The sequence below is a fragment of the Natator depressus genome, chromosome 7, assembly GCF_965152275.1.
Source record: "Natator depressus isolate rNatDep1 chromosome 7, rNatDep2.hap1, whole genome shotgun sequence".
Lineage (NCBI taxonomy): Eukaryota > Metazoa > Chordata > Testudines > Cheloniidae > Natator > Natator depressus.
Window position 1 is genome coordinate 17,596,176 of NC_134240.1, and position 26,562 is coordinate 17,622,737.

The 26,562-nt window shown below is 41.9% G+C and overlaps 1 protein-coding gene across 1 annotated transcript in view; it reads right to left on the reverse strand.

The window, feature by feature from the left end:
• Positions 1–344: 344 nt before the first annotated feature.
• SSUH2 (ssu-2 homolog) overlaps positions 345–26,562 on the reverse strand; it is a 33,054-nt gene continuing 6,836 nt past the window's right edge. The window contains exons 3-12 of the mRNA XM_074959678.1: positions 25,765–25,846; positions 23,289–23,418; positions 21,617–21,677; positions 19,677–19,801; positions 18,838–18,900; positions 16,763–16,848; positions 11,457–11,552; positions 9,515–9,620; positions 8,331–8,438; positions 345–1,196 (exon numbers count right to left, since the gene is read on the reverse strand). Coding sequence (XP_074815779.1) covers positions 1,050–1,196; positions 8,331–8,438; positions 9,515–9,620; positions 11,457–11,552; positions 16,763–16,848; positions 18,838–18,900; positions 19,677–19,801; positions 21,617–21,677; positions 23,289–23,418; positions 25,765–25,846 — 1,004 coding nt within the window. The 3' untranslated portion in view covers positions 345–1,049. The remainder of the gene's footprint in view (positions 1,197–8,330; positions 8,439–9,514; positions 9,621–11,456; positions 11,553–16,762; positions 16,849–18,837; positions 18,901–19,676; positions 19,802–21,616; positions 21,678–23,288; positions 23,419–25,764; positions 25,847–26,562) is intronic.

Here is a 26,562-nt window from a genome sequence, read left to right on the forward strand (position 1 = left end):
GTGAGAGGAATTAAACATTGGCACAAACAGGTGGTGAAATTGACCCCTCACAAGGTTATAGGAATTGCATCAGGATTTGAGTAACGTGGTTTTTCTGCTACTCGTGGGAGCATGTGCTGGGTTCTCAGGAAGAGCAATAATCTTTAATGGCTGAGAGTTTCAGCATTGACTTAAGTGGGAACAGAGTTAAAAATTCCACCCTAAAAATACATACAATTAAATAAACAATTCCACTTTGATGTGCCCACAGGCCCGATGTTCTTCACCTCCTCTCTGACTGCCAAGAACATCACACACAACGTACAGGGTGCCTGAAAATGCTATTTATTCTTATCTGATACCTTCTATACAAGTATTATAACGTCAGGCAAACTCTAGTTGGTATTTTAAAATAAAATAAATTTAATAAATATAGAAATATGTTATCTGTTACTATGGGTTATATGTAGTAGCTCAGGGAAATCCTAACAAAGAAAATAAAAGAAGAGAGACGAGAATGCATCAATCATAAGTAGCATAACCTTGAATGTAAAAAAAAAAAGGCTTAAAAATATGTAACATTGTAATGGTGAATCATTACAGCAATAAACAAAAAATCCAAAACATCCTCAGATGGAAATATTTTTCTGAAGGCCTGATCTTTCCATTGGCTCTAATGAGGCTGAATCAGGCTCTGAGCTGCTAATAGCATTGATGTGTATGTCAATTGTGTTCCTTATTCTCTCTCTCCTGGTAGGGTTTGTTTTCTTCTTTCATTTACTTTGTCTACACTGGAAATTTTAGGTCCATGCAGTTCTGTGGTAGCACTAGATAAAGCTGCAGAGTAAACAGGACTCAGGAGTTATTACCACCCTGTCTTCTAACTGTACCGTGAGCCGGGCCAGATGACACAGTGATGAAAATACCCAGGTCCTGCCATGCTATTTCTTCCTCTGATGCTGACCCCTCTGGCAGTGCATCCACAGGAAGTTACAGATCTTAATATTGCCATTGTAAGTGCAGCCATTGTTTGTTTCACACTGAAGAACTCTAGAAGCATTCCACTCCAATCATATGATGTTGCAGCCACAGCAGTACCTCTCTGGGTAGTCCAGTGCATACACCTTGTTTTCTAGTCCATAGACATAGTATAGGTACGTCTTCCCTGCGTACAGATAATGAACTTCTGTGATGGGGATCAGCTCAATAGTCTGGCGCTGAGAAAAGAAAAAAAAGCATATGAAAAGCCTTAATTAAGGCTGATGCCTCACCTTTTGCCACGTCTTGAGAGGAAGAAAGAAACGCCTGACATCTGATAGAGAGAGATGCCTTCAGCCACCAAATCAGTTGTCAAATGCTCTCCCCCTTCTTCAACAAACTATCCTGTGTGTTTGGAGCTTTCGGCCTTGTGCACTCTAGAACATTGGCAGGGAGTTTATGACCACTTTGTGACATGCTCGGCTTGTTCACAAACAAGCCACGGTTAATACTCAGTAATCCTGGGAGCTAACTGTGTGCCTAGGCCAGGCCAGCATGTAGTTGTCTTCCTGTAACCGTGTCATGACAGTGTTATTTTGCTGTGTAAATGTGACCCTTTCACTGTGTAAACAGGTTAGCCAGTCCTGTATTGTCACAGCTCTGTGTGTGGTAACACACCCCAGAAAACATTGCCTCATATATTGTTGGTACATCTCCTGTCGATACAATTTTCCCTCTCTGTCCCTGCAAGGCACTATGGGATAGCTACATGGTACAGCAGCTTTGTATGAGTAGATGTGTAAACAGTGGACATACGGTTTTCTGGTTAAAAGCCATGAGGGTACAAGTCATCTGTGCTTGCTGTAACCAGGGCAGATAAGCATGTCAATCATGACCTTGTTACAAAACTATTTGAGTACTTGTAGATAGATAAATCCTTAGCTTCCAGGAAAGTTTCAGACGAAAGGAAATTAAAGATATGTTTATTGCTTCAGAAACTAGGTCTGCATCAAAGCCAGCAATCAGGGAGTTAATGTCTAAACTGGGTCCCACACCCTGAAGGATACTGACAGAGCTAATTAGAACTCTTCATTGGTCAACCAGGGCCCAGGTGTGAGTTCCTTATTAACCTTCATTTATAAAGAGATCCCTCAGGTCAATAATCAGGAAGGCTGAGGGGGAGGGTAGTAGCAAGGCCTGTAGTCTAAAAAAGTAGAGTTAGTTTAGTTTTGGGTGAGCAGGGCTCTCTGTTTGGATTTCTGTGAAGGGTTTATCTATATAAAACCTTTGATGGGTTCTTTTGGTTATCTAGAAGTTGGGGCTAGTATGTTTTAACAGGCCTGATGCACAAACAATTACTGTGAGTCATTTCCTGGTTTCGGGGGAGTGGGGGGTTGTTGATAGTGGTTGGCTTTTGTGGGGAGGGGAAGATTAGGGTAAAAGAGTACAGAAGTCTAATCTCCAGGCCACAGTGTGAATATCCTGAGACAGTCTCTCCTCAGGTCTCCCAGAAAAATATTTGCGGAACTTTCCATGTGGGAAGAGTACTAAGACTTTTTTTAAAGTGAAGTATATAGACAAGCAGCAGCAGCATGATAAAAGCCACAGATTACAAGCTTTTAGACAATGAGATTGCCTAGAGAAGGCCATCCTTAAAGGCATAATTTGGTCCATTAAATTACAGTTGCAGATTCTTTTCAGCCCCCATTCCATGTAGCCCCATCCCCCTGCTCCCAAATAAAGATTGTTAGGAGCATGTCTACCTTGGCAGTGTGAAGAAAGCAGCTAAACTTTTTAAACCTTCACTTTTAGTCTACCTACCCTTGTTCTTTCTATAAAATATTCTACGGTGGAAAACACTAAAGAATCAGCCATTACTACACAGTTGTCCTAGATAGCGCCTATTCTGAATGAGGGAGAGGAACACTGTACTACAGGATCAGCCTTTTGGCTAAAATAAACTGAAATGTTTTACTATGTGGCATGTCTCTTATTGGAATATGTTTTCCCCTTGCAGGGAGGAGAGGCTTTAGGGTTCAATAGGTCTTGACCCTTTCTAATGAGAATCAAACCCTGGAAAAGTTTGGATCCATGGCTCTTTCAATAATGTGCCAAATCAAGATCTCCAACCCAGGATCCCCTGAATCTTGGGAAGGTTCAGATTTAGAGCCAAAAATTGTTGCTCAGGCTCTCTCTAACTTACAGTGCTCCTACAGCATAAAGAAAATTAGATGGGTGGTTTCAAAATACTCAGTGAACTTTGTGTAAAAAGAGACCATATTGTAATCTACCTGCTTTTCACTTATATACAGTTTACATGCTATCTGGTTATAGTTCTCTGTTTGATTTAGTTTGTCTGTAATCCATTTCCAACTGGTTCCTATTTCATCTGTTTCTTTTCTCAGCCAAATACCAGTACTATATGAAGTTTTGCAGATGCGCAGGGAGCTAGAGACATTTTTTGCAAAGGGAATAAGGATTATTCCTGTTATTCTTCCAACCCAACATTTAATGGAGCTTTTAGACTTGTTTCTTCCTTATCCTCCATTATGTAGATTCAATTTTACTATAGTGAACTTGCACTATGTACACTTAAAGTTTATGCCTATGATACCTGAGTGGCATATGAACACACACTTCTTTGGTAATCTTTTTCTGTAGTGACTGACCGTTTATTAATAAAACTAATTCAATAGATGTCTTTTTATATGGGAAGCTCACAGTGACCCCTTTATATTCAGAGAAGGGCATCCTTCTACATATTATACAATATTTATCTCACCATCCTGCCCTTAGTGGCAGATTTTCTTTTCTCATATCTTTTTATAAAAGAAAGAAGCAGGATGGGCTAATGGCTAGTGCATTAGCCTGGAACTCAGGAGACTTGGGTTAAATTCTGTGCTCTGCTACAGACTTCCTGTGTGACCTTGGGCAAGTCACTGAGTCTCCCTGTGCCTCAGTTTCCCCATCTGTACAATGGGGATAATACCACTGCCTTACAGGGATGTTATAACGATAAACCCATTAAAGATTGTGAGGTGTTCAGACACTGTGGAGATGAGGCCTATATAAGTACCCAAGATAGTCACAAGATCATCCTTCTGAGTTAAGGTGCTGGGCTAAGGGACTCAGGGGATTTGGCTTCACATCCTGGCTCTGCCACAGCCTTCCTATGTGACCTTAGCAAGTCACGCAATCTGTGCGTCAGTTTCTTGACATGGAGATAATACTTCCTTTCTCTTGTCTGGGCTATATAGACTGTAAGTGGGAGGTGTTTACAGGCTCCCTACCCTCATGGTTTAGAAGGAGGAAGCATGTCTCAATAGCACTGTTCTCTTTTTCTCTTACCCAAAAGACACAAGGGCTCTCCGGGCTTCCAGATATGTGGATGGGGAGGATGCAAACAAGGGACATGCTGCATACACGGTATCCTATTTCCCAACCCTACATACAACCCAGCATCATACTTACCACCGTGCAACCCAGCAGAGTTCTTGTGAAGTTTAATGCTGACCTTATTAGCATTAATCCACCCACCTTTCCCAATTTGCAACTGGATTTTTTTGGAGGGTGGATTCTTGGTGTACTGGCCTGTGGATAGCCCCTTGTAGCAGGAAGAAGCACACAGGGACTGGGGGCAGAAACACAGAACTGCCATAAATTCCATGCCACTCTCTTCCCCTAATGGAAGAATTCTTAGGAAACTTGCAAAATTCCTGTACCCTGTACAAGGGCCTCAAGAATATGTTTGGGTACATTTCACTTCTGCTGGAACTCAAGAAGATTGTGAATCAGAAACAAACCATCTTCTAGGAGTCTGGTGCCTTCTATGGCAGAAAGTGTCACCAATGCAGATTGATTGTATCCCCTCCAAATGCTGGCCTCACAAAACATTTCCACAGTAGTTCAAAGACAATGACAGCAAATGCTTGGTGTTCCTCTTCAAGGATCAGCATCTTCCTGGGAGGGTAGCATGTCAGTGAAGAAGCAGCATTGAGAAAGGCAAAGACGAGCCCATTGGTTGTCTTTGGAGCATATAGAAATATGGGTCTAAGGATGAGTTGTCGCAAAGAGAGGAAGAGGTTTAGGAGACAGTGTGGTCCAGTGGCTAGAACAGGGACCTGGGACTCCTGGATTCTATTCATGGCTCAGTCAGTAACTGTGTGACTGTCTTTCGGAGAGTCTCTGGGGCGTCATGGTACCAAACCTCATCCGACGCAGTGCCTGGTAGGACACCCGTTGTACCACAGCTGAGATAAGCACTGTAGATACTTCAGCTGCTAAGACTCCGTCACTAATGGGTTCCTTGTTGCACCCCAATGCCTTCAACGCCACACTCTTTCCAGGGCCAAAGACACCCTGACTCTGTCCCACACTCTGCCCAGTTGCATCTTCTGATGGCCCTATCACTCCCTCATACTCCAGTACGAGTGAAAGAGCAGACACAGAATCACCATAAGCAGATTGGCCATGCTAGCCCCTGCTGACTCATCCCAACTAGCTGCATGGCCTTGGACAGTTCACTTAACAATTCTGTGCATCAGTTTGCACATCTGTGAAATGGGTATAGTAATCCCAACCCACTCACACCATGTAAAACATTTTGAGTCTCTGTGCAGAAAGCTGCAGATAAATCACACGTGCCAATTAGAGAGTTACCTGGAACAAAATCCTGTTTGGGGGACATTTTAGCAAATGTGTTTCAACAGCTAGAAATAACTAATCAAGTGCAAATATTTCAATGAGGGACCATGCCAGAAAAAGGTCTGGACAGGAAGCTAACACCTAGGTTAAATGACTGTTCACTATTCTGTAGTGTTTTGAAAGCAAGTTTTCAGTCAAACCATTTGTCTACATAATTCTCTCTCTTTAGTCCCATTCAGCCTTGCAAAGGTGTACAGCTCAAAGGTGTACAGCTGGTAGCATTTATTATGAAAAGACACTGCCATCCCGTGCTGAAGCAAAGCTAATGCAACTGGGATCTAGTTTAGTATAAACTAACAAGGCAGAGGAGAAATGCAGTAGCTGTGGTAGATTAAGTAATAATCTCCTGCTCTCATTATGTAATGATCCTCAGTTGCCCACCCTGACGTGTTACAAGTACACAGAAGGTCAGTGTTCTAAACACAACTAAATGAAGCAAGCGAAAGCCGCCAGACTGTAGTCACGCTGAGCCTACGGAACGTTTATGGGCACAATATTTACCTCCATCATATGGCCGACTTCATAAAAAGCTGGAATGCCAGCAGCCAAGCAAATATGGAGTAAGAGGTGTTTCTCCTCTTTTCTTCCAAAAGATGCTGATTATTAAGTGGTACAACTTTAGCCAAGAGCAAGTGGAGGGTGCAAAGAATTAAGTAGTGAGGAATAGTCTGGCAGGACGCAGCTCAGACCTAAGTAAACAACACATGGTCTGGGAGATTTGGCACTGGAAGAGCTTCTCGACACCTGCTTTCCCAGGCAGCTAGAGGAGGCATTTGGATGGTGTGTCCCAACCTAGTGAACAAACTGCTTTTGATAGTGAGAATTATTGCCTGGAATTAATTTGGAAAGCATGAGCTTGCCAAAGAGTTGATTTTAGATTGACAGACCATATGGAAAATCAAACCATTGCCCTGTTAGCTTATTTTGGTCTCTTAATTTACTTTTCTTTTTTAAGGTGGCATTTTTCTCTTTCCTGAGGGAAAAGGCAGTATGTACCAGCTATAATTTAGCATTTGCAACCTAATGAAGGCAATAGATGTGACTTGATGGAACATAATGGTTATGCAAAATTAGCTGCTAGGATATTAACCCGGGAGAATAAAGAATTTATTGTCAGTGACTTTGTTTGGAAAGGGGGAAAGAAGTTTCTCTTGTCTTTAGAGAAAAGTGCCATTATTTCCCCTGGGATTTAATTCTGATTTTTAAAGATATCAGGCTTGACATCTGCTCAAAAATAATATTGCTCTTAAATGACTAACCTAGTAATTAAAATCTAACATCCTCCCCCAACATCACTGGTTTTAATCAATTGCATGAATAAATCTAATGAAATAAACACAATCCAAAATTATCAGGAGTGACCAGTGGTTTTGGCTGCCCAACTTTTGATGCCTTAGGACTAGATTGCCCCGGTTTCTGACTCTGAGTTGGGGAGGGACACAAAGAGCCTTCCCTCATCATCGACTCAGAGGCCAAGGGCAATTGTGCAGCCCCTGCTCTCAGGGAAGTACAGGGCCATCTCCCCCTGCATAGTCCCAGGGATTTAAATTGCTCCAAATAGGGCAGAGACTTGGCACCACCTGCTCTGTCTTTCCTCTCTCCCCACCTTCCCATCCCTACATGCAGACACTGGCCTGCAGAGCTAGCTGGCCATGAAGAGTGAAGCAATGAGATGGTGCAGTGTGTCCCTTCCCCTAGGTGCCGGAGCGGGATTATATCTCAGGACCCCCTTGGATTAGCCTAGCTTCCTGCCACCCGACAATAAATTAATGTATTTTAGGGCTAGCAAGGACCATCATGATCATCTAATCTGACTTTCTGCATAACAGGTGATAAACCCTCACCCAGCAATTCCTGCATCAAACCCATAACTTGTTTGGCTATAGCATATCTTTTAGAAAGAGATCCAGTCTTGATTTAAAGACTTGGAGTGTTGGAGAATTCATCCCTAGGTAAATTGTTCCATTGGTTAATTTTTCTAATTATTAAAGATGCATACCTTATTTCTTGTCTAAATTTGTCCAGCTTCTCTTCCAGCCACTGGATCTCATTGTGCCTTTTTCTGCTGAATTAAAGAGCCATCTACTGTCAGAAATCTCTTTGCCGGGTGGATATTTGTAGACCATGCTCAAGTCACTTCTTAATCTTCTCTTGGAGAAACTAAATAAATTGAGCTTCTTAAGTCCCTCACTGTAAGGCATGTTTTCCAGATCTCAGATCATTCTTGTAGCGCTTTTCTGAACCCTTTTCAATTTTTTAGCTTCCTTTTTGAAGTGTGACACCAGAATTTGACAGTGTATTCCGGTAATGGGCTGGCTAATGCCAAGTAAAGAGATAATACCACATACCTACTTGATTGTCCCCAGCTTGTACATCCAAGGATCACACTTTCCCTCTTAGTTACAGCATCACACTGGGAGCTTATGTTCAACTGGTTATGTACCATTACCCTAAGTCCTTTTCGGTCTCTGCATTTCAGGATACAGACTCCAATCTTGTAAGTGTGACCTACAATATGGGCTACTGGCTAAGAACCTGATCCTTTGACTCCCATTGCTGTCAGGGCATGTTGGGTCAGCAACTAAATTCCACAACCTTGCCTTGCATGAGTAAGAATCAGATATCCACACCTTCTACCCTTGGTCCTACTATCTGGCTTCCCTGCTTACCTGCTGTAGAATGCGTGATGATGTGGTGAATGCTGCATTATGCTCCATGATGGCTCTCTGTGAAGCTAGGGAGAGCTGTGGTATAGGGAAGTCAATGATGGGATACACCTGAAATTAAGAAAAAAAAGGAATAAAAACCCAACCTGCATGGCACAAATTATCTGGTTTGCCATCCTGTCAACACATGCAAGGAGCCAGCTACAGCACAATGAAAACCTATTGAATGTCCTTAAATAGTGAAATTGTGGATACAGATTTATATCCATTTTACCATAACATTACAGACCTCAAAATGTAATTGTGGCTGGAAAAGTGACTGTGTAAAGATGGCATCTTCCGACTTAGAGGCTTCTCTTCTCGTGCAGTACCACAGTACACTCTTCTCGTGCAGTACCACAGCAGCTGAGATCAGCTGATGTTCTCTAATTGAGAAGCCCCAGATTCCAGTGCCAAGGTGGTAATTCCATAGAAAGGATTTCCATTATGGAATTCACTCCCGTCTTGTTCCAACAGAATCCCACCAGTCTTCTGGATTTTGAAGGCTTGTTGCAAAGCCTCATTCTCTCACCATGGCTTTCTCAGTGTGTGTTGATGATTTATGGAAGAAGTACCAGTTCTGTGCATTGGGAAGGATCACTGTCCTGGTCAATCAGCCAAATGAAAATCTGAATGGATTCTTTTTCAGAATGATTTGTTCATGTCCCTTGAGCTTTGGAGAGACACATTTAAAAAAAAAAATCTATCTAGTTTCATGAACATAACTGTTTCCTAGACACCTGTGAGTGATGTATGCTTAGGACTTCAGAGGCAAGACAGCTCTGGAATAGTGAACTGGATTCTATTCTGCCTCACACCCCTGAACTAAATTCTGATTGCAGGATCTTTACTACTGACATGACAGGCTTAGTTAAACCTAAGTATTCTGGGGCAGGGACTCTGCTCAGTTACATGTTTGAACTGTGCCTAGCACAATGGAGCCCTGGGGGATGGCTGACACAATACAAATAAATAATATAAAGAATTCAGCTAATTTACAGTTGGTTAGTGGTTTGAGGAGCTGGTAGTTATTTTAACTCAAGTCCACCCTGCACTAAAGCTGACTTGTGGTAAAGTGGAAGAAAGTCCAGAAATGGGTGTGAGGTAGGAACAATCACTAATTTCCTCCAGCCCTAAGATTTACTCACCAGAATATTTTCATCTTTAAATACATTCTCTCCATTGACTTTACTGAGCAGCTCTCCTGGAAAGTTCAGCTGGTGCTCAGAAACAAATTCAAACACTTTGTTCTTCCTGGGAGAGAAAAAGCATCATACACTAAACTATTTCTAAACGCTTGAGTAAGGCTCTAACGCTTCCCGATTTGAGGACAATATTCCCTCTTTGCAACTTATGTGCTCTTCTGCAACAACCTCTTTTCTTAACAACCTCAAATGCTTTTATGGCATGGATGACTCTTGCATTAAAAGATCCTGAAACTAGAACTTCATGCTTAACAGGCTACCTTACAGTTTTCAAGAGGACTTATAAACCTATTATTTTACTATTGCAGGTTCAGCTGTATATCCTCCATCAGAAGCCATGGTTTCTATTATAATTAATTATTTTGCGCTATGGCTTACAAGATAAAGGCTTGGTTACTAAATAAGAAAGACTTCAAAAGAAGTTACACAATGCTATTGGATATACTGTAGATCAGCGGTGGGCAACCTGCGGGCGGCCATGCCTGCGGACGGTCAATGTAAACAGACTGTCTCACGACCCACCAGCGGATTAACCTGACGGGCCGTGTGCAGCCCGTGGGCCACAGGTTTCCCCACCACTGCTGTATCTGGATCTCTCTATACGTGGAGCTAGGGGTGAGATTCCCAGCTTGCAGAGACATACTTTTTGCTAGCTCTCATCAAACTAGCACATTAAGAATAGTAGTGTGGCTGGGTAGCATAGGCAACAGCGAGCAGCCGGCTAGCCGTGCCAAGTACAAACCCGCCTGAACCCCCCGGGTACATACATGGGCACAGCTAGCCCAAGCTGCTACTCGCTGTTGCCCATGAGACCCCAGGCTACACTATTATTTTTAGCTCACTAGCTCAGCAAGAGCTAGCACACGTACGTCTGCGTGAGCTGGGAATCATATCCCCAGCTCCAAGAGTAGGCATACCTGTATCTCATGTGTATACAGTACCATAACATACCTTACTAGATCATTCCATTGCCTGAAGGACTTCATGTGTTGAGGATTTAGTGATTAGAAAATAGAGCTTCCCAGCTCAGGGTCACTGTCCTTTTCTTTAGCAGTCTGGCGTGCATTTCATAAAAACTATCAGCACCCCTTGGTGGCAATTCCCAATTTAAAGGATGAACGGACGTGAATTTTTGAGAAGCAAAGTTCTTAAACCAGTGGCGCTTGGGCATCCATTAGAAAGTATTTTGGGATGTGGGTCAACAGGCAATGTGTGACTTTTAAAGCGGAACAAAAGCTCACAACCTGAGACGCTGTTAGACCCTTCTGTTACCTCTGGCTCCAAAGCTACCAAATTAAAAGCGTTAATGCTGGAGCCACAACAGAGGGAACCAGCCTTTTTCTGTAGCATAAACCCTGGTAAGTGGGGTTCAGCTGCTAGACTCAGATGTCACGACGGGCACTGAACCACTCAAACAACAAGTGTTAATAGCAGAGTGCTAATGTCATCCATTCTGCTCTGGCTGCCAACCTACCATTAACTCAGACTTGATCATTCATTTCACTCTCTGCACAAAAGAGATGCTTCCAACTGTGAGATGCGTCTGATTACAGGCAAGAAAGCTGGTCTTTTGGGTCAACTCCAGAGTTCCATTTCTGACTCTGCCACAGACTTCCATTCTGACCTTGGGTAAGTCACTTATCTCTCTGGACCTAATCCATCTCCCACAAAAATCAATGGAAAGACTCCCACTGACTTCAATGAGAGTTGGAGCTGGGCCTGTGCACCTCAGTTCCCTATCTATAGAATGGTAATAAATAAATCTTTTTATCTGCATCTAGCTCTTATTACCTATCTTGCATAATGGGGCCCCAATCTTGGCTGGAACCTCAAGGTATTGCTGTACTACATATAATAACTACAACATTCTACCCACCCTACTTACCAGGTTATTATCAGCTGTATGAAATGTAAGAGCTTTTTCTCTCCCTGGCATGTCGTACAGGTTTTGTTGCCCCGCCCAGAACAGGTGCTGCACCTTCTAAAGGCAAAAATAAAGGTTTGTTTCAATAGCAGTTAAATGGTTCGAGTTAAACATTTGAGAGATCTGGAGACTCAGGCCCTACAATGTTTTCAATGTTGTTTGGTTTTGTCAAGGTTCCTTCCGCACTCTGAACTCTAGGGTACAGATGTGGGAACCTGCATGAAAGACCCCCTAAGCTTATTCTTACCAAGGTTAGTTTAAAAGCTGCCACCACTAAAGTGTTACACAAAGAACAGGGGAAGTGCCCACTTGGAAATGTCTCCCCTCAAAAAATATTCCCTTCCCAAGCACTACACCCCCTTTCCTGGGGAAGGCTTGATAAAAATCCTCACCAATTTGCATAGGTGAACACAGACCCAAACCCTTGGCTCTTAAGAACAATTTAAAAACATTCAGTTTTCTTACAAGAAGACTTTTAATAGAAGTAAAGGAATCACCTCTGTAAAAATCAGGATGGTAAATACCTTACAGGGTAATCAGATTCAAAACAGAGAATGTCTCTAGGCAAAACCTTAAGTTACAAAAAAGACACAAAAACAGGAATATACATTCAGCACAACTTATTTTATCAGCCATTTAAACAAAACAGAACCTAATGCATATCTAACTAGATTGCTTCCTAACTCTTTACAGGAGTTCCGACCTGCATTCCTGCTCTGGTCCCCGTAAAAACATCCCACAGACAGAGAGGACCCTTTGTTTTTCCCCAACCTCCAGCTTTGAAAGTATCTTGTCTCCTCATTGGTCATTTTGGTCAGGTGCCAGCAAGGTTATCTTAGTTTCTTAACCCTTTACAGGTGAAAGGGGTTTTCCTCTGGCCAGGAGGGATTTAAAGGTGTTTACCCTTCCCTTTATATTTATGACAGGTTTGTTTCTTTTTTGAGCCCATCTCTGTAAGGCAGTAAAGAGGTTAACAAAATTATATGCAGTGAGTGTACTTCTTTCATTTCTCTGTGATGCAAGGGATTTGCATTTATTGTATAAACTGAATGACTAATACCACCACAAAGACTTTGTTTGTAAATGTGGAATTAGTCAAAGAAATTATTTGTGCATCTAATTAAGGATAATAACAGTTTCCCTAAACAATTGTAGAAGGCTGAGTCCCTTTCCAGACACAGATATCTCTGCCTCTAACAGATGCAGGAGGCATATGCTCATGCATGGTACATTTTGATTGCCTCAACACAACTCAGATTAGCAGCAGTTAATAACTGATTCATTGAAGCTCTTCAAGCCTTCGTTAGCCTCAGTGGATTCATGCTTTACAATTATTGCCATGATTATCCACAATACCATCTCTCAGAGTAGCAGGCGTGTTAGTCTGTATCCGCAAAAAGAACAGGAGGACTTGTGGCACTTTAGAGACTAACACATTTATTTGAGTATAAGCTTTCGTGAGCTACAGCTGAAGTGAGCTGTAGCTCACGAAAGCTTATACTCAAATAAATGTGTTAGTCTCTAAGGTGCCATAATACCATCTCTGTTCTTTTAAATCTAATGGAACCAAATAAGCAAAACAGTTTAGCACAGGGGCTTTTTTGGTATGTCACTTAAAGATCATTTTTAAACGTGTTAAGTTTGGTATTTAGAAAGGCAATAGAGCAATAATTCTCCAAGCTGCATTAGCTCTAAACACTCTTAAACCCAAACAGTGCTCTGTAGAAATGTAAGCCCTGAAGCAAAGCCCACTGAAGACAATGAGACTCTTTCCAGTAGCTTCAGTTGACTTTTGGATCAGTGCCACAAGGCTATTAGAGTTGCTTGGGTCCATTCTCTCTTCCTTGTTTTAAACATTCATACTGTGTCTGGCAAAAGCTGTAGGGGCCAACTCTAATGACTTTACCATAAATCTCACGGTATTTGGTGTCTCCATGTCCTCCAGGTATGAGAATCTTAGGTTTCTTCTTTCTGGTTTGTTTTGTTCTTTTAAAGTAACTTTCTCTGGTTGCAGACTAAAGGCTCAAAAACCAGAAGATGAACAAACCGAATGCCAAATGTATTATTTTAAAAAAAAATCATGATTTTTAAGTCTGCTCCATGATTCTTGGGGCGTGACTCCTGATCTCTGAACATTTGAGGTTGGCGGTATTATATAGGTATAAGCATATTGTCATAAATTATCAGTTTAAAATTCTGGGGAGGAAAAAAGGGTTTTCTAACAAATTAAAAAAGAAAAACAATTTCCAGTTTACCTTGGATTTAATATTTTTAAAGAGATCTTCATCCTGGTGACATAGAAGACTGTGAAGCTTGGAGAATGAAGTCATTTAGGCACCAGCCCTACACTGAAGAGCGCAGGTGGAATCCTACTGACTTCAGGGAAACTGGTCATGTAGATTACTGTGCTGAATAGAGCCTTTCATAAGATTCCTGACTTTGCCCCTCTAATGTGCCTCAACCATGGTCAAAAATATCCTGGGCCAGTTCCTCAGCTGGTGAAAATTATCCCAGCTAAGGATCATAGAATCAGAGAAGATATGGGTTGGAAGAGACCTCAGGAGGTCATCTAGTCCAACCCCAACTAAATCATCCCAGCCAGAGCTTTGTCAAGCCAGGCCTTAAAAACCTCTAAGGATGGAAATTCCACCACCTTTCTAGGTAACCCATTCCAGTGCTTCACCACCCTCCTAGTGAAATAGTTTTTTTCCTGATATACAACCTAGACCTTCCCCACTGCATCTTGAGACCATTGCTCCTTGTTCTGTCATCTGCCACCACTGAGAACAGCTTAACTCCATCCTCTTTGGAACCCCCATGTAGGTAGTTGAAGACTGCTATCAAATCCCCCCTCACTCTTCTCTTCTGCAAACTAAATATGCCCAGTTCCCTCAGCCTCTCCTCATAAGTCATGTGCCCCAGCCCCTAATCATTTTTACTGCCCTCCGCTGAACTCTCTCCAGTTTGTCCACATCCTTTCTGTAGTGGGGGGCCCAAATCTGGATGCAATACTCCATATATGGCCTCACCAGTTCCAAATAGAGGGGAATAATCACTTCCCTCGATCTGCTGGTAATGCTCCTACTAATGGAGCCCAAAATGCCATTAGCTTTCTTGGCAATAAGGGCACACTGTTGACTCATATCCAGCTTCTCATCCACTGTAATCCCCAGGTCCTTTTCTGCAGAACTGCCGCTCACCCAGTCGGTCCCCAACCTGTTGCAGTGCATGGGATTCTTCCATCCTAAGTGCAGGACTCAGCACTTGTTCTTGTTGAACCTCATCCCATTTCTTTTGGCCCAATTCTCCAATTTGTCTAGGTCACTCTGGACCTTATCCCTACTCCCCAGTGTATCTACCTCTCCCCCCAGCTTAGTGTCATCTGCAAACTTGCTGAGGGTGCAATCCATCCCATCATCCAGATCATCAGCGAAGATGTTGAACAAACCCGGCCCCAGGACCAACCTCTGGAGCATGCTGCTTGATACCAGCTGCCAACTAGACATCGAGCCACTGATCACTACACGTTGAGCCCCATGATCTAGCCAGCTTTCTATCCACCTTACAGTCCATTCTTCCAATTCATACTTTTTTAACTTGCTGGCAAGAATACTGTGCGAGACAGTATCAAAAGCTTTGCTAAAGTCAAGGTATATAACGCCCATCACTTTCCCCATATCCACAGAGCCAGTTATCTCATCACAGAAGGCAATCAGGTTGGTCAGGTGAATCCATGTTGACTGTTCCTGATCACCTTCCATTTTACCAAATGCTTCAAAATGGATTCCTTGAGGACCTGCTCTGTGATTTTTCCAGGGACAGAGGTGAGGCTGCCCGGTCTGTAGTTCCCCAGATTCTCCTTCTTCCCTTTTTAAAAGATGGGCACTATATTTGCCTTTTTCCAATCACCCGGGACCTCCTCCGATCACCATGAGTTTTCAAAGATAATGGCCAATGGCTCTGCAATCACATCAGCCAACTCTCTCAGCACCCTCGGATGCACTGCATCCAGCCCCATAGACTTCTGCATGTCCAGCTTTTCTAAATAACCCTTAACCTGTTATTTCACCACTTAAGGCTGCTCACCTCCTCCCAATACTTTGCTGCCCAGTGCAGCAGTCTGGGAGCTGACCTTGTCAGTGAAGACCAAGGTAACAAAAGCATTGAGCACTTCAGCTTTTTCTACATCATCTGTCACTAGGTTGCCTCCCCCATTCAGTAAGGGTCCCACACTTTTTCTGATCACCTTCTTGTTGCTAACATACCTATATAAACACTTCTTGTTATCCTTCACATCCCTGGCTAGCCGCAACTCCAATTGTGCTATGGCCTTCCTGATTACATCCCTGCATGCTCGAGCAATATTTTTATATTCCTCCCTAGTCATCTGCCCAAGTTTCCACTAACTGTAAGCTTCCTTTTTGTGTTTAAGATCACTGAAGATTTCTGTGTTAAGCCAAGCTGGCCGCCTGTCATATTTGCTATTCTTTCTACACATCGGGATGGTTTGTTCCAGCACCCTCAATAAGGCTTCTTTAAAATACAGCCAACTCTTCTGGATTCCTTTCCCCCTCATATTAGCCTCCCAGGGGATCCTGCCCATCAGTTTCCTGTGGGAGTCAAAGTCCGCTTTTCTGAAGTTCAGGGTCTGTATTCTGCTGCTCTCCTTTCATCCTTTTGTCAGGATCCTGAACTTGACCATCTCATGGTCACTGCTGCCCAGGTTACCACCAACTTCTACTTCCCCTACCAATTCTTCCCTGTTTGTGAGCAGCAGATCAAGAGGAGCATGACCCCTAGTTGGTTCCTCCAACACTTGCACCAGGAAGTTGTCCCCAACACTCTCCAAAAACGTCCTGGATTGTCTGTGCACTGCTCTATTGCTCTCCCAGCAGATATCAGGGTGATTGAAGTCCCCTTTGAGAACCAGGGCCTGTGATCTGGAAACTTCTATTAGTTGTCCGAAGAAAGCCTCATCTACCTCATCCTCCTGGTCTGGTGGTCTATAGCAGACGCCCACCACGACATCACCCTTGTTGCTCCCACGTCTAAACTTAACCCGAAGACTCTCATCAGGCTTTTCTCCAGTTTCATACTGGAGCTCTGAGCAATCATACTCGTCTTTTACATACAGTGCAACTTCCACATAGAAGATCTGCCTCTCTGTGCGCAAATGAGGAATAGATTTTTTTCTTAATAAATCAAATTATTCTAGAAAATAATCCAAATGGAGCCATGGTGGCAAAATGCCGATGAGCCCACCTTACCTTTTACGTCCAGTACCTGAACGCATCTGGCATCGCTTTTGCTGCTTTGCCCTGTGTCTGGCCCCACTGCCCGTAACACATCTCATCTGAAAATGAACCAGAGAAATAAAATATGCCCTCCCTGATACTAGAAACAACCATGTTTCAGATTTGTAAAAGCCAGATTTGTCTTGCACATTATCATTATGCTTTCTAACCAGAACCTTGTTCAGTCAGGTTTCAGCAGAAAAAGAAGTTATGTTAGGTATGTGCTTTGCACAATTGTGATAAATAAGATGAGGGATAGCTCCTTTTTGTGGACACCCAGCCAGCCAGTTGGCTATGGAATCCCTCTTGATGGTGGTTCTCTACTTGCTTTACCTGAAAAGGGTTAACAAGCCCACAGGTAAAAGGAAAGGAGGGGGCACCTGACCAAAAGAGCCAATGGAAGGGCTAGAACTTTTTAAAATTGGGAAAAAACTTCCCTTTGTCTGTGTGGTGGTGTTCTCTGGGAAAGGGGAACAGAGAGCAGTTATGCTGTGAGAAGCTTCAAGCCACGTATGAAAAATCATCAGATCATACCTAAAGACGGCTGATCTGAAACCCCAGAAATGTAAGCAAATTAGGGAATGTCTAGGAAGATGCAGTTAGGGTTATTTCTTTTAATCTTTTATTGGCTTGTGGACTCCTCTGTGCTAACCCCAGATGCTTTTGTTTTGCTTGTAACCTTTAAGCTGAACCTCAAGAGAGCAATCTTGATGCTTAATTTTTGTAATTGTTTCTTTTAAGATCTAGCAAAAAGCCTAAGTTCCAAATGTATTTCCTTTCTTTTGGAGTTTAATAAAATTTACCTTTTTTAAGAACAGGATTGGATTTTTGTGTCCCTAAGAGGTTTGTGCATATATTGTTTAATTAGCTGGTGGCAACAGCTGATTTCCTTTGTTTTTTTCTCAGCTCTTCCTGGGAAGGGGGGGTGAAAGGGCTTGAGGGTACCCCACAGGAAGGAATTCCCAAGTGTTCCTTTCTGGATTTTCAAAGGATTGTGGTTTTTTTGCACTTGGGTGGTGGCAGCATCTACCTATCCAAGGTCAGAGAGAAGCTGTGACCTTGGGAGTTTAATACCAGCCTGGAGTGGCCAGTATTCATTTTTAAAATCCTTGTAGGGCCCCACCTTCTGCACTCAAAGTGCCAGAGTGGGGAGTCAGCCTTGACAACAATAATGTGGAAAATAGAAGGTTGATTAAACCTCAGTGCCTATGAAAGTGAGCTAAATAGGTGTCTGTTGGTCAGATTTACCACTGGTATAAATGGGCACAACTGCAATGAGATGAAATGTATTTTATATTATATACACATTTTTGCACCTATATTTGTGATTGTAATGACTAGCAAGCTGCTTTGCAGACACATTTTTTTTAAAATCGGACTAGATTTAGCTAAATAGTATGCTCTTAGTGCTGTGAAGGACAATACGTTTTTTGTTGCTGGGAGCCTTTAGGCAGGATGAGCAGATCAAAAAGAGGAGGCCAAATGCACAGCTGGGAACAACTCAGTGAGATTACTCTTGCACTTAAAGTTAGGCATATGGCTTGCTGCATTGGGGACTCATTTCCACTGAGAAATTTCAAAGCTATAATCCGAGCAAATGTGTTGATGGTTTTACTGTATTGTATGTTTAGGATTCACACTCATTTGATTGCATGCAGAGTCAAATCTACTCTCAGACAAACCCAGTGTAATCCATAGGCTAAAGAGGAGGAAGATATTACAACTCCTGAGGTTGCCTATTTACCTGAGTGGATTTCCAAATAAGATTATTTTCATTGATAAAGTCACAATACAGATTCTGTATATGTGGATCCCTCGATGTCAATAGGAAGTTTGGGTGTACAAAGAAGGATCAGGCTTTTACTGTGCAAAGTTCAGAAGTAAACAATACTATCCTGCTGATTTACCACCCGTACACTTATCCTGAATCCTCCCCTTTTATAAGTACAGTAGCACTGCATTACTAGATAAGACATCTGTGAATGAAGCACCCAAATGAAAAGTAGGGAATTGGGGACTGTCTTGAAGAAGCCATAACTGCTACTTACCCTGCCTGCACCATGGCAAGCACTGCATTTGTGTCGGCCATGACCCTGGCATTTGTGGCATGCCTGAAATCAAAATGTTGCTCATGTATAAAGCTACCAAGATATTTCAAAAACATTAACATAGGATTATGCAATCATTTTACATCAAAAATACTTTCGTGATGGTATTTGACTCCCAATTGGACAGCATCAAATACAGTAAAACCTGTCTTAAAAGACTACTAAAGGAACCATCAATAGTATATTATTTAACAGAGGAGAATTTCTAATTAGACCTACCAGAAAAATGGAAAATATTTTCTATGCATACTTTTGCTGAATTTCTTTTTTTTTTTTTTAATCAAAAGTTTAGTTAAAAAATATTAAATTACCCATGGAGGTGCTCAAAAGAGGAGGGAGGTGTCATGAAAAAATATTGGAAATGTTTCTGCCAATTTTTATCAGTATTAAAAAAAAGAAAGAGAGAGAGAAGGGAAAAATCACCCTACACCGCTGCTTATAAAGCTTAGAGCAAAATTTCTGCTAAACCAAAAAGAGTAGTAAAAAATAAATTATACCTATTTGCCCACATATTTATACAGATTTTGTGTGTGTGTGTGTGTGTGTGTGTGTGTGTGTGTGTGTGTGTGCGCGTGCATGCATGCATGCCATATACAGACATTATCTTCATATGAAGATCCATAAGATAAAATTACAAAACTAACACTAAAATGTATTGAACTCTGCCATCCACAACCATAAATAATTCATTAGATCTTTGGAAGGCTCATCTAAACAAATGTGTCCTAATTAATAACATGCTTTGCCCTTGATTTTAACCAATCCATAGACTGAATTACCTTGACTAATGAAGAGTGAGGTACTCGGAACTTCTTTGTATCATCCTGAAACATTGGCGGAGCCTGGACCTTAATATCCCATAGCCGAGGAGAAGCGCCATTTTGTGGTCCATCTACCAAATTATCTGCAACGGGAAGAAAACCTTGTATAAACCTTGGTTGCACTTTGTCCTGGTGTATATGTGATTGGAAATGAGTCTGGTATCCTCCAGCCACTTCCCAATGGAACACCAACAAGCCCCACAAATGGCATTGCACTACAGGGTGCTCTTGTTGGTATTCTCAGCAAAGGACGAAGACTGAACTGCCTACTCTTTCTCTGGTGTACTTTCTTACTGACTCCTTCAACTGCCTCTCACAGATCCCTAAGGCCCATCCTAGTCAGGGTTCAGGCACATTGTTCAAGGAGTGTAAGGGACTGTTATCTCTGCTGTTCCTCAAGCTGTACCTTTCTTCTAGATAAATAAAAGAAGTTCACTCTCTAGGGCTGTCAGTCTGAAATCTTTCACAAGCCCCACTGTATATCACACTTTGCAGGAAGTTATTACTATAGAGGCCATCCGCTTTTTCTAATGGAAATAATGTCATTGGCTTCCAAGACCCTTCACAAAAACCTCACAAAATGGGAATAAAATGAACCTAGATCTGTAAAGGAAAGTCTTCCATCCACAATGCTCTCTTCAAAGTCCCTCAGCTGCTTCATATAATAGGTCATGCCAATCACTTCAGCCAGAGTGTATTACTTCTCTTAGAAACCCATCACACCTCACCTTTGCAAGACAGACCTCATTGTGTCCTTGACTTCTCACAAGCGGCTCTCTTTTTACTCATTAATTTTTTTTCATTTATTCTTTTTATCACACATACCATAATCTGACAAAATCCTCTTTAAACTAGTCAGGTGAAGCTTACTTTCTTGGTTTAAAGTCCCAAGTCTTAAAATACTGTAAACAGTTGACCAAGAGAACCCATGCAAAAAAATGAATTAAATCTGACTTTAAATTGAAATGAAATAGTTTTAAATGTTAAAATTAAGTTAATGATCTAAGCAGTGAATAGCAGAGCTGACACAGCTTGTTATCCTCCTGCTACAATATTCAGGCATTGCATGGGGTCTCTGAACAGATTGTGATTTTCACTGTGTACAATATGTACCCTATTATAGATGGGTTCAAAACAAAATCCCAGGTCTGACTATCCTTCTCCTGAGCTTTGAGAGAGATCTGATCCATTTCCTCATCCAAACTTTTCATCTTAGGTCCATATCTTATAGGTACTAGTAGAGGATTGTCCTATGTGAGATGGTCTAGTGCAAGAGGAAGAATGTTCCGGTCATGTGGACACCATAGACTTCATCTATGACCATGAATAAATCACATATTCTCTCTTAGACCACATGGATACTTATTCGGGGGCGGCTAGCACATGTCAGCTCTCACTGCTGCCCATGCCACCTTGGCTATACTATTACTTTCAATGCACTAGTTCAGTGTTTCCCAAACTAGGGCCACCGCTTGTTCAGGGAAAGCCCCTGGCAGGCCGGGCCAGTTTGTTTACCTGCTGCGTCCGCAGGTTCAGCCAATCGCGGCTCCCACTGTCCACGGTTCGCCACTGCAGGCCAATGGGAGCTGCGGGAAGCAGCGCGGGCTGAGGGACGTACCTCAACGTACCATTGGCCTGGAGCTACGAACCACGGCCAGCGGGAGCCATGATTGGCCGAACCTGTGGATGTGGCAGGTAAACAAACTGGCCCAGCCCGCCAGGGGCTTTCCCTGAACAAGGGGAGTCCCAAGTTTGGGAAACACTGCACTAGTTCAATGAGAGCTGGCATGAGTATGAGCTGGGAATCACACCCTTAGCTCCAAGTATATGCACAGCCTCAGTTATTCAAGCATTTCCTGTTTGTGTCATTTAAAATTGGTCATGTGGCAGTTACTCACTAGTAAAAGGTTGAAAAGTCCATTCACTTAGCCTTGATTCATGAAAGGTCTCCAGTCGATACTAGAAAAGAGAAATAAACATGCAATCAATTACTGTTAAGTGAAATTGTATTAAGCCACCATAGAATCATAGAATATTAGGGTTGGAAAAGACCTCAGGAGGTCATTTAGTCCAATCCCTTGCTCAAAGCAAGGCCAACACCAACTAAATCAGACCAACACCAACTAAATCAGACTGGAGAACTTTTCCATTTCAAGTTTTCACAATAAGTTGCTGGAAAAAGTCGGCAAGGATGTTCACTGAATCATTTGACTCAAAGATAGAGCTCCATCAACTTATTTATTTTTTTATTTATTTAAAGAATTGGACTGGCAAATACAAATGGAAAGTCTTTTATCCATGGAATTCTGTTGCTTGTTTTCTCGGGAATGTTTAGATAACAATGTTTAGATAAAATGTTTGTTAATCCCAAAAGTTGAACAACCTAGTATAAATGGTTATTTGTCTGAAACAAAAGGTGCAGTATTTATGATTTCTTATTCATCCATTGTCATTTATTGTCTAATCTGAAAGGCTTCCGAAAACCCGCTGGGGAGCAGAAACAATACCATGTGACTTGGATGAACCATCACTCAACACAAATGATGAAGAACTAACAGGCCATAGGCTTGATTCTGAATATTTAGTGAATACTTCCAAATTACTAATGACCTCGCACCTCATAAGTCTTGTGTGAACAGAAAAAAGGGCTAGATTGGCAATAAAGATTATTTTAGTGAGTTATTCAATAAACTCCATTGAGAACCAACGAGTTTTGTCTATTGTGATATTTGGTGTCTTCTATTTCTCTTTTTAAAAGCTTTGAAGAGAGAAGTGCTCAATTATATATTAGAACTTGCTACAGCATAACATTTTGGTTCTATTTAACAGCTAGGCTCGTCCCATTGTATCTGTATTAGAAAGTTGTGTGATCCAGTGTATATAATAACGGGTGGGTCTGTATTCTGAAATGCATTAATGCTAAATTCAATGGCAAACTGGCATTTTTGGAGCAGCACAAAATATATTTTAAAAACATAAAAGAACATACACAAAAGAACTTTGCTACAGAATGGAGGAAGGAGAGAAAGAGAGGGAGAGCTCCTCTTGAACTCACTTTAATAAATTCGTGATGGGGATGACATAAAGAACCTAGATCAGTCAGTTTTCAGTTGAATTATACATTACAGTGAATAACTCTGGGAGAATACACTTAGGATTACAATTTGTTCCCTGTGTTTGTGTGTGTAAACCAAGTACAGGTTAGCATATAGCTCCAGTTTTGCCTGGGGAATTTTAGGGGTATTATGCCACAGACATAGGTCAGAAGGGAGGAGAAAATTTTCAGAAATCTTGTAGCGTTTAGGTATTGCAGATGCTCGTGCTATAGAGAAAGATGGACTTTTTCACTCGTAGAAGGTTGAAAATAATTGTAAGGTGGGTTTTCCTTGGAAAATATTGATTTGAGCAATAGAATTCCATTTCAAGACAAATGAATTAAAAACATTTTATTTAATTAATAGATGATTCTTCATGGACCAGTATCACTTGACAGCTGGAAAATTATCCAAACAACTTGGCCAAACATGGCCCAACCACTGTTTTTTCAGTTTCAGATCTGAATATACTCACTCTGTATACAGTCAGCTGTTTCAAGTCCTGAATGACCAATTCTCCAGCAGCTTTATTGCCATAGCAGCATTTGGAATTGACAAAGCTGAGGAAGGCATTCCTGGCCATGTCTTCTGTCATTGTGGGAATCCTAAGGATTAACATTAAAATGATAAACTCTCAATTTTTAACCTTTTAAAGAAACAGCCATATCTATTTAGCATGTTTAACTCATGGCAGGAGAGAGAAGCCCATTTGAGAGAAGCCCAGTCTTTGACACTAATCACTGCTGACCTCAGCATCTTTTTAATTACAAACAAGTAAAAGACAAATCTATTTTTAAATTACCTGCAAAACTAAAAAGATCTCACTTTGCTCATTATTAGAAAAATGGATCTAATGCAAAAGTTTGAACCCCCACCTTAACGTCTGCTGGTCGGGATAAGAAAAATGCCAGATCTAAAACACCACTGGTGGCTTTTGCAAAATCAAAACCCAGCCTGTGATTTTGCCAGATCCAAACCAAAATGCAAACATCTTTCTTGTCCGATCTCTATACACATGTAGAAACTATAGATAATTTTACACATGAAGAGTAGCCATATGTTGAGTCTGGATTATTTTTATTTCAGGCTAATAGAAATGGCAACAACAAAAAGACTAATGTGCACATGAAGAGAGCATTATATGTGTCCTCTGTAACATGCTGCAATAGCTCTGCTCTGAGTGGCAACTGCCTCTGCAGACAGCAGCTGCCTAGAAATGTAAGGATGCAGTACACAATATAACGAGCATACCTACATATACAGCTGAAATAGAATATGGATGACATGCTAGCAGTCGCAACGGTAATAACTGATTCTTAAACCCCTGCTCCTACTGCCTTCGGTAGTCAATGGTAATACTCACATTGACTGCGAAGGTGCAAGACTGGGACCTACATGCCCCCATTGTAATACTGAACGTTTTCCTTCTATATAGGCGGTACATTTCTCTAATGTAAAAATGCTCTTGCAAAGATGTATTGAAATACTGTAGAGTGGATGCTAATAGAGGAGCTCATCTCAGTGTTTGCTGTTTGGGGAATGCTTAAGTAAGCAATTCTTTTCTTAGGAGGCAATGATGACTGAATCTTCCCAGGTAAAGTAAGTTTTGCTAAGGATTTGTTGTGACCCGAGACAATATCCTTTAAGAATCTTTGCTGTCAGGATTGTGACAACTTATATTAAGAAGCCCCTTTTCAATAAAAAGGAAGAGCTAATATCACAAATCCTAAAATAATATGATGCTACAGGCAGTTATCAGAGAGCGCAAACGACCATTTTATAGGCTATTAGCCAGATAATTCTTGACAGGATAAATCACCCCTGCAGGCCTTCTGATCGGTAACATGGATGTCTGAAACATCCAAGACACCCTAATTAGAGACTGGGGGCTAATAAATCATCCTTGTGTTCACGCTATCCAAAGGAAATTTAAAACACATCTGCTCTTAGCAAATATTCCTGAGCCTCTAGATCCCGTTTTATTTGGCTCAGATGTTTAATTTAATGAGTGTTTAGCAGATAACTATCAACTCACAACTCCTATCTTTCTTTATTACCTTTTTTGTCATTTCCAGGGTGTGTTAAAAAGACATTCAGGCAGGTCCTAATGCCCTTCCCTCTCATAAAGACTGAGAAACTTAATCCCACTGTACACCTAGACGAAATCTTTTTGGAGGCTCCCTCCACTCATTACACTATACTACAGTTCATTAAAATGCCACTTTATCGTTTGTGCTTTGCTTTTCTACTTTACTGGCAAATGGAAGGTCATTTTAAAAGGGTGAGGGCAGAGGCAAAGATGGAAGGCGCTAAGTTCAACACCTGGGGCTGCACATTTGAGGTGAAATTCCGCCCAGAGCAGAGGGCTAGCCCAAAGTGCCACTTAATGAGGTGCATCCCCCCACTCACATGAGTGGGTCCATTCCCTCATGAGTAGTCCCAGTGAGACGAGAGAGGGAAGGATGGCCTTGTGACTAAGGCATTGGTGGGGACACAGGTCAGTGCCTGGCTCCGCTACAGACTTCCTGTCTGGCCTTGGGCAAATCATTTCATTTTTCTGTCAAATGAGGAGAAGAATGCTTTCTTCTTTCTCCCACCCTTTGTCTGGCTTGTCTATAAGGGCAGGAACTCTCTCTCTCATTATGTCATAGAAGATCATAGACTTTCAGGGCTGGAAGGGACCTCAGGAGGCCATCTAGTCCAACCCCCTGCTCAAAGCAGGACCAAGCCCCAATTTTTGCCCCAGATCCCTAAAGGGCCCCCTCAGGGATTGAACTCACAACCCTGGATTTAGCAGGCCAATGCTCAAACCACTGAGCGATCCCTCCCCCGCAATTCCCCTCCTAGATGCCATTGTAATATTAATAATCATCAAAATACTACTCCTGGGGCAGCAGGCTAGGGCCCTAGGTCACGTTAAGCAAATACAGCAGGAAAGGCAAGGATCTCACCTGTATTCGAGAAATATGGGCCTGTTTCTCTGTTCACTGAGCTTTCTCTGTAAGTCTGCAGGTGGTGGTAGGTTTTTTCCTCCTAAGGGAAACAATCAAAATATGGAATTAGTCTAAAATTTGACAGTAAAATCTTTTACTTTACAGAGGTTGCACGTTGCTATGAATTAGTAATGGTGGAACCTCCAAAAAGAGAGGAATTTACATAAGGTCTCTGGAGTCTGGAGGCTTATCCAAAGTCTGCAAAGTCGGGTTGATGGACTATATCCTCAGATGGTGTCAATCATCAAATCTCCAGTGATTTCTGTGGAACTATACTGATTTACGCCAGCTGGGGATCTGGCCCAGAATCTCTTGAATAGACTTTCTCATGAGGTTTCTAATCCTTTCTATTTTCCGGCAGGCCAGAGTTTGGGAAAGAAGGGCATTTTCTTTCAGAGCTTCAACAGTTCTAGTTGCACTAGTCTAGCGCATTGAGGAGAATGATGAATGTTGATCACTTTAAAAAAAAAAGTTTCAGTTTGAGTTTTGTCAAAGGCTTTTTCTCTGCGGTTTTTGAGAGTTTATGTAGCGACTGAACTTTATCCAAGCCAGCAAACTCCATTCATTCCAGTGGAGTTCCAGTAGCCTAATAATGCAGAAATATTAGATACATTGTAAAAGATTTACTAGTTAATTACTAGGCACTGTTAACCCCCAGCTCGACATCCAGCAGAGGGCTCCATAACCTCCCAAGCCTGGGAAAGAGAAGTGCAACTAGAGGGGAAATGGGCTAGGCTCAGGCGGGAGATGGAGGCT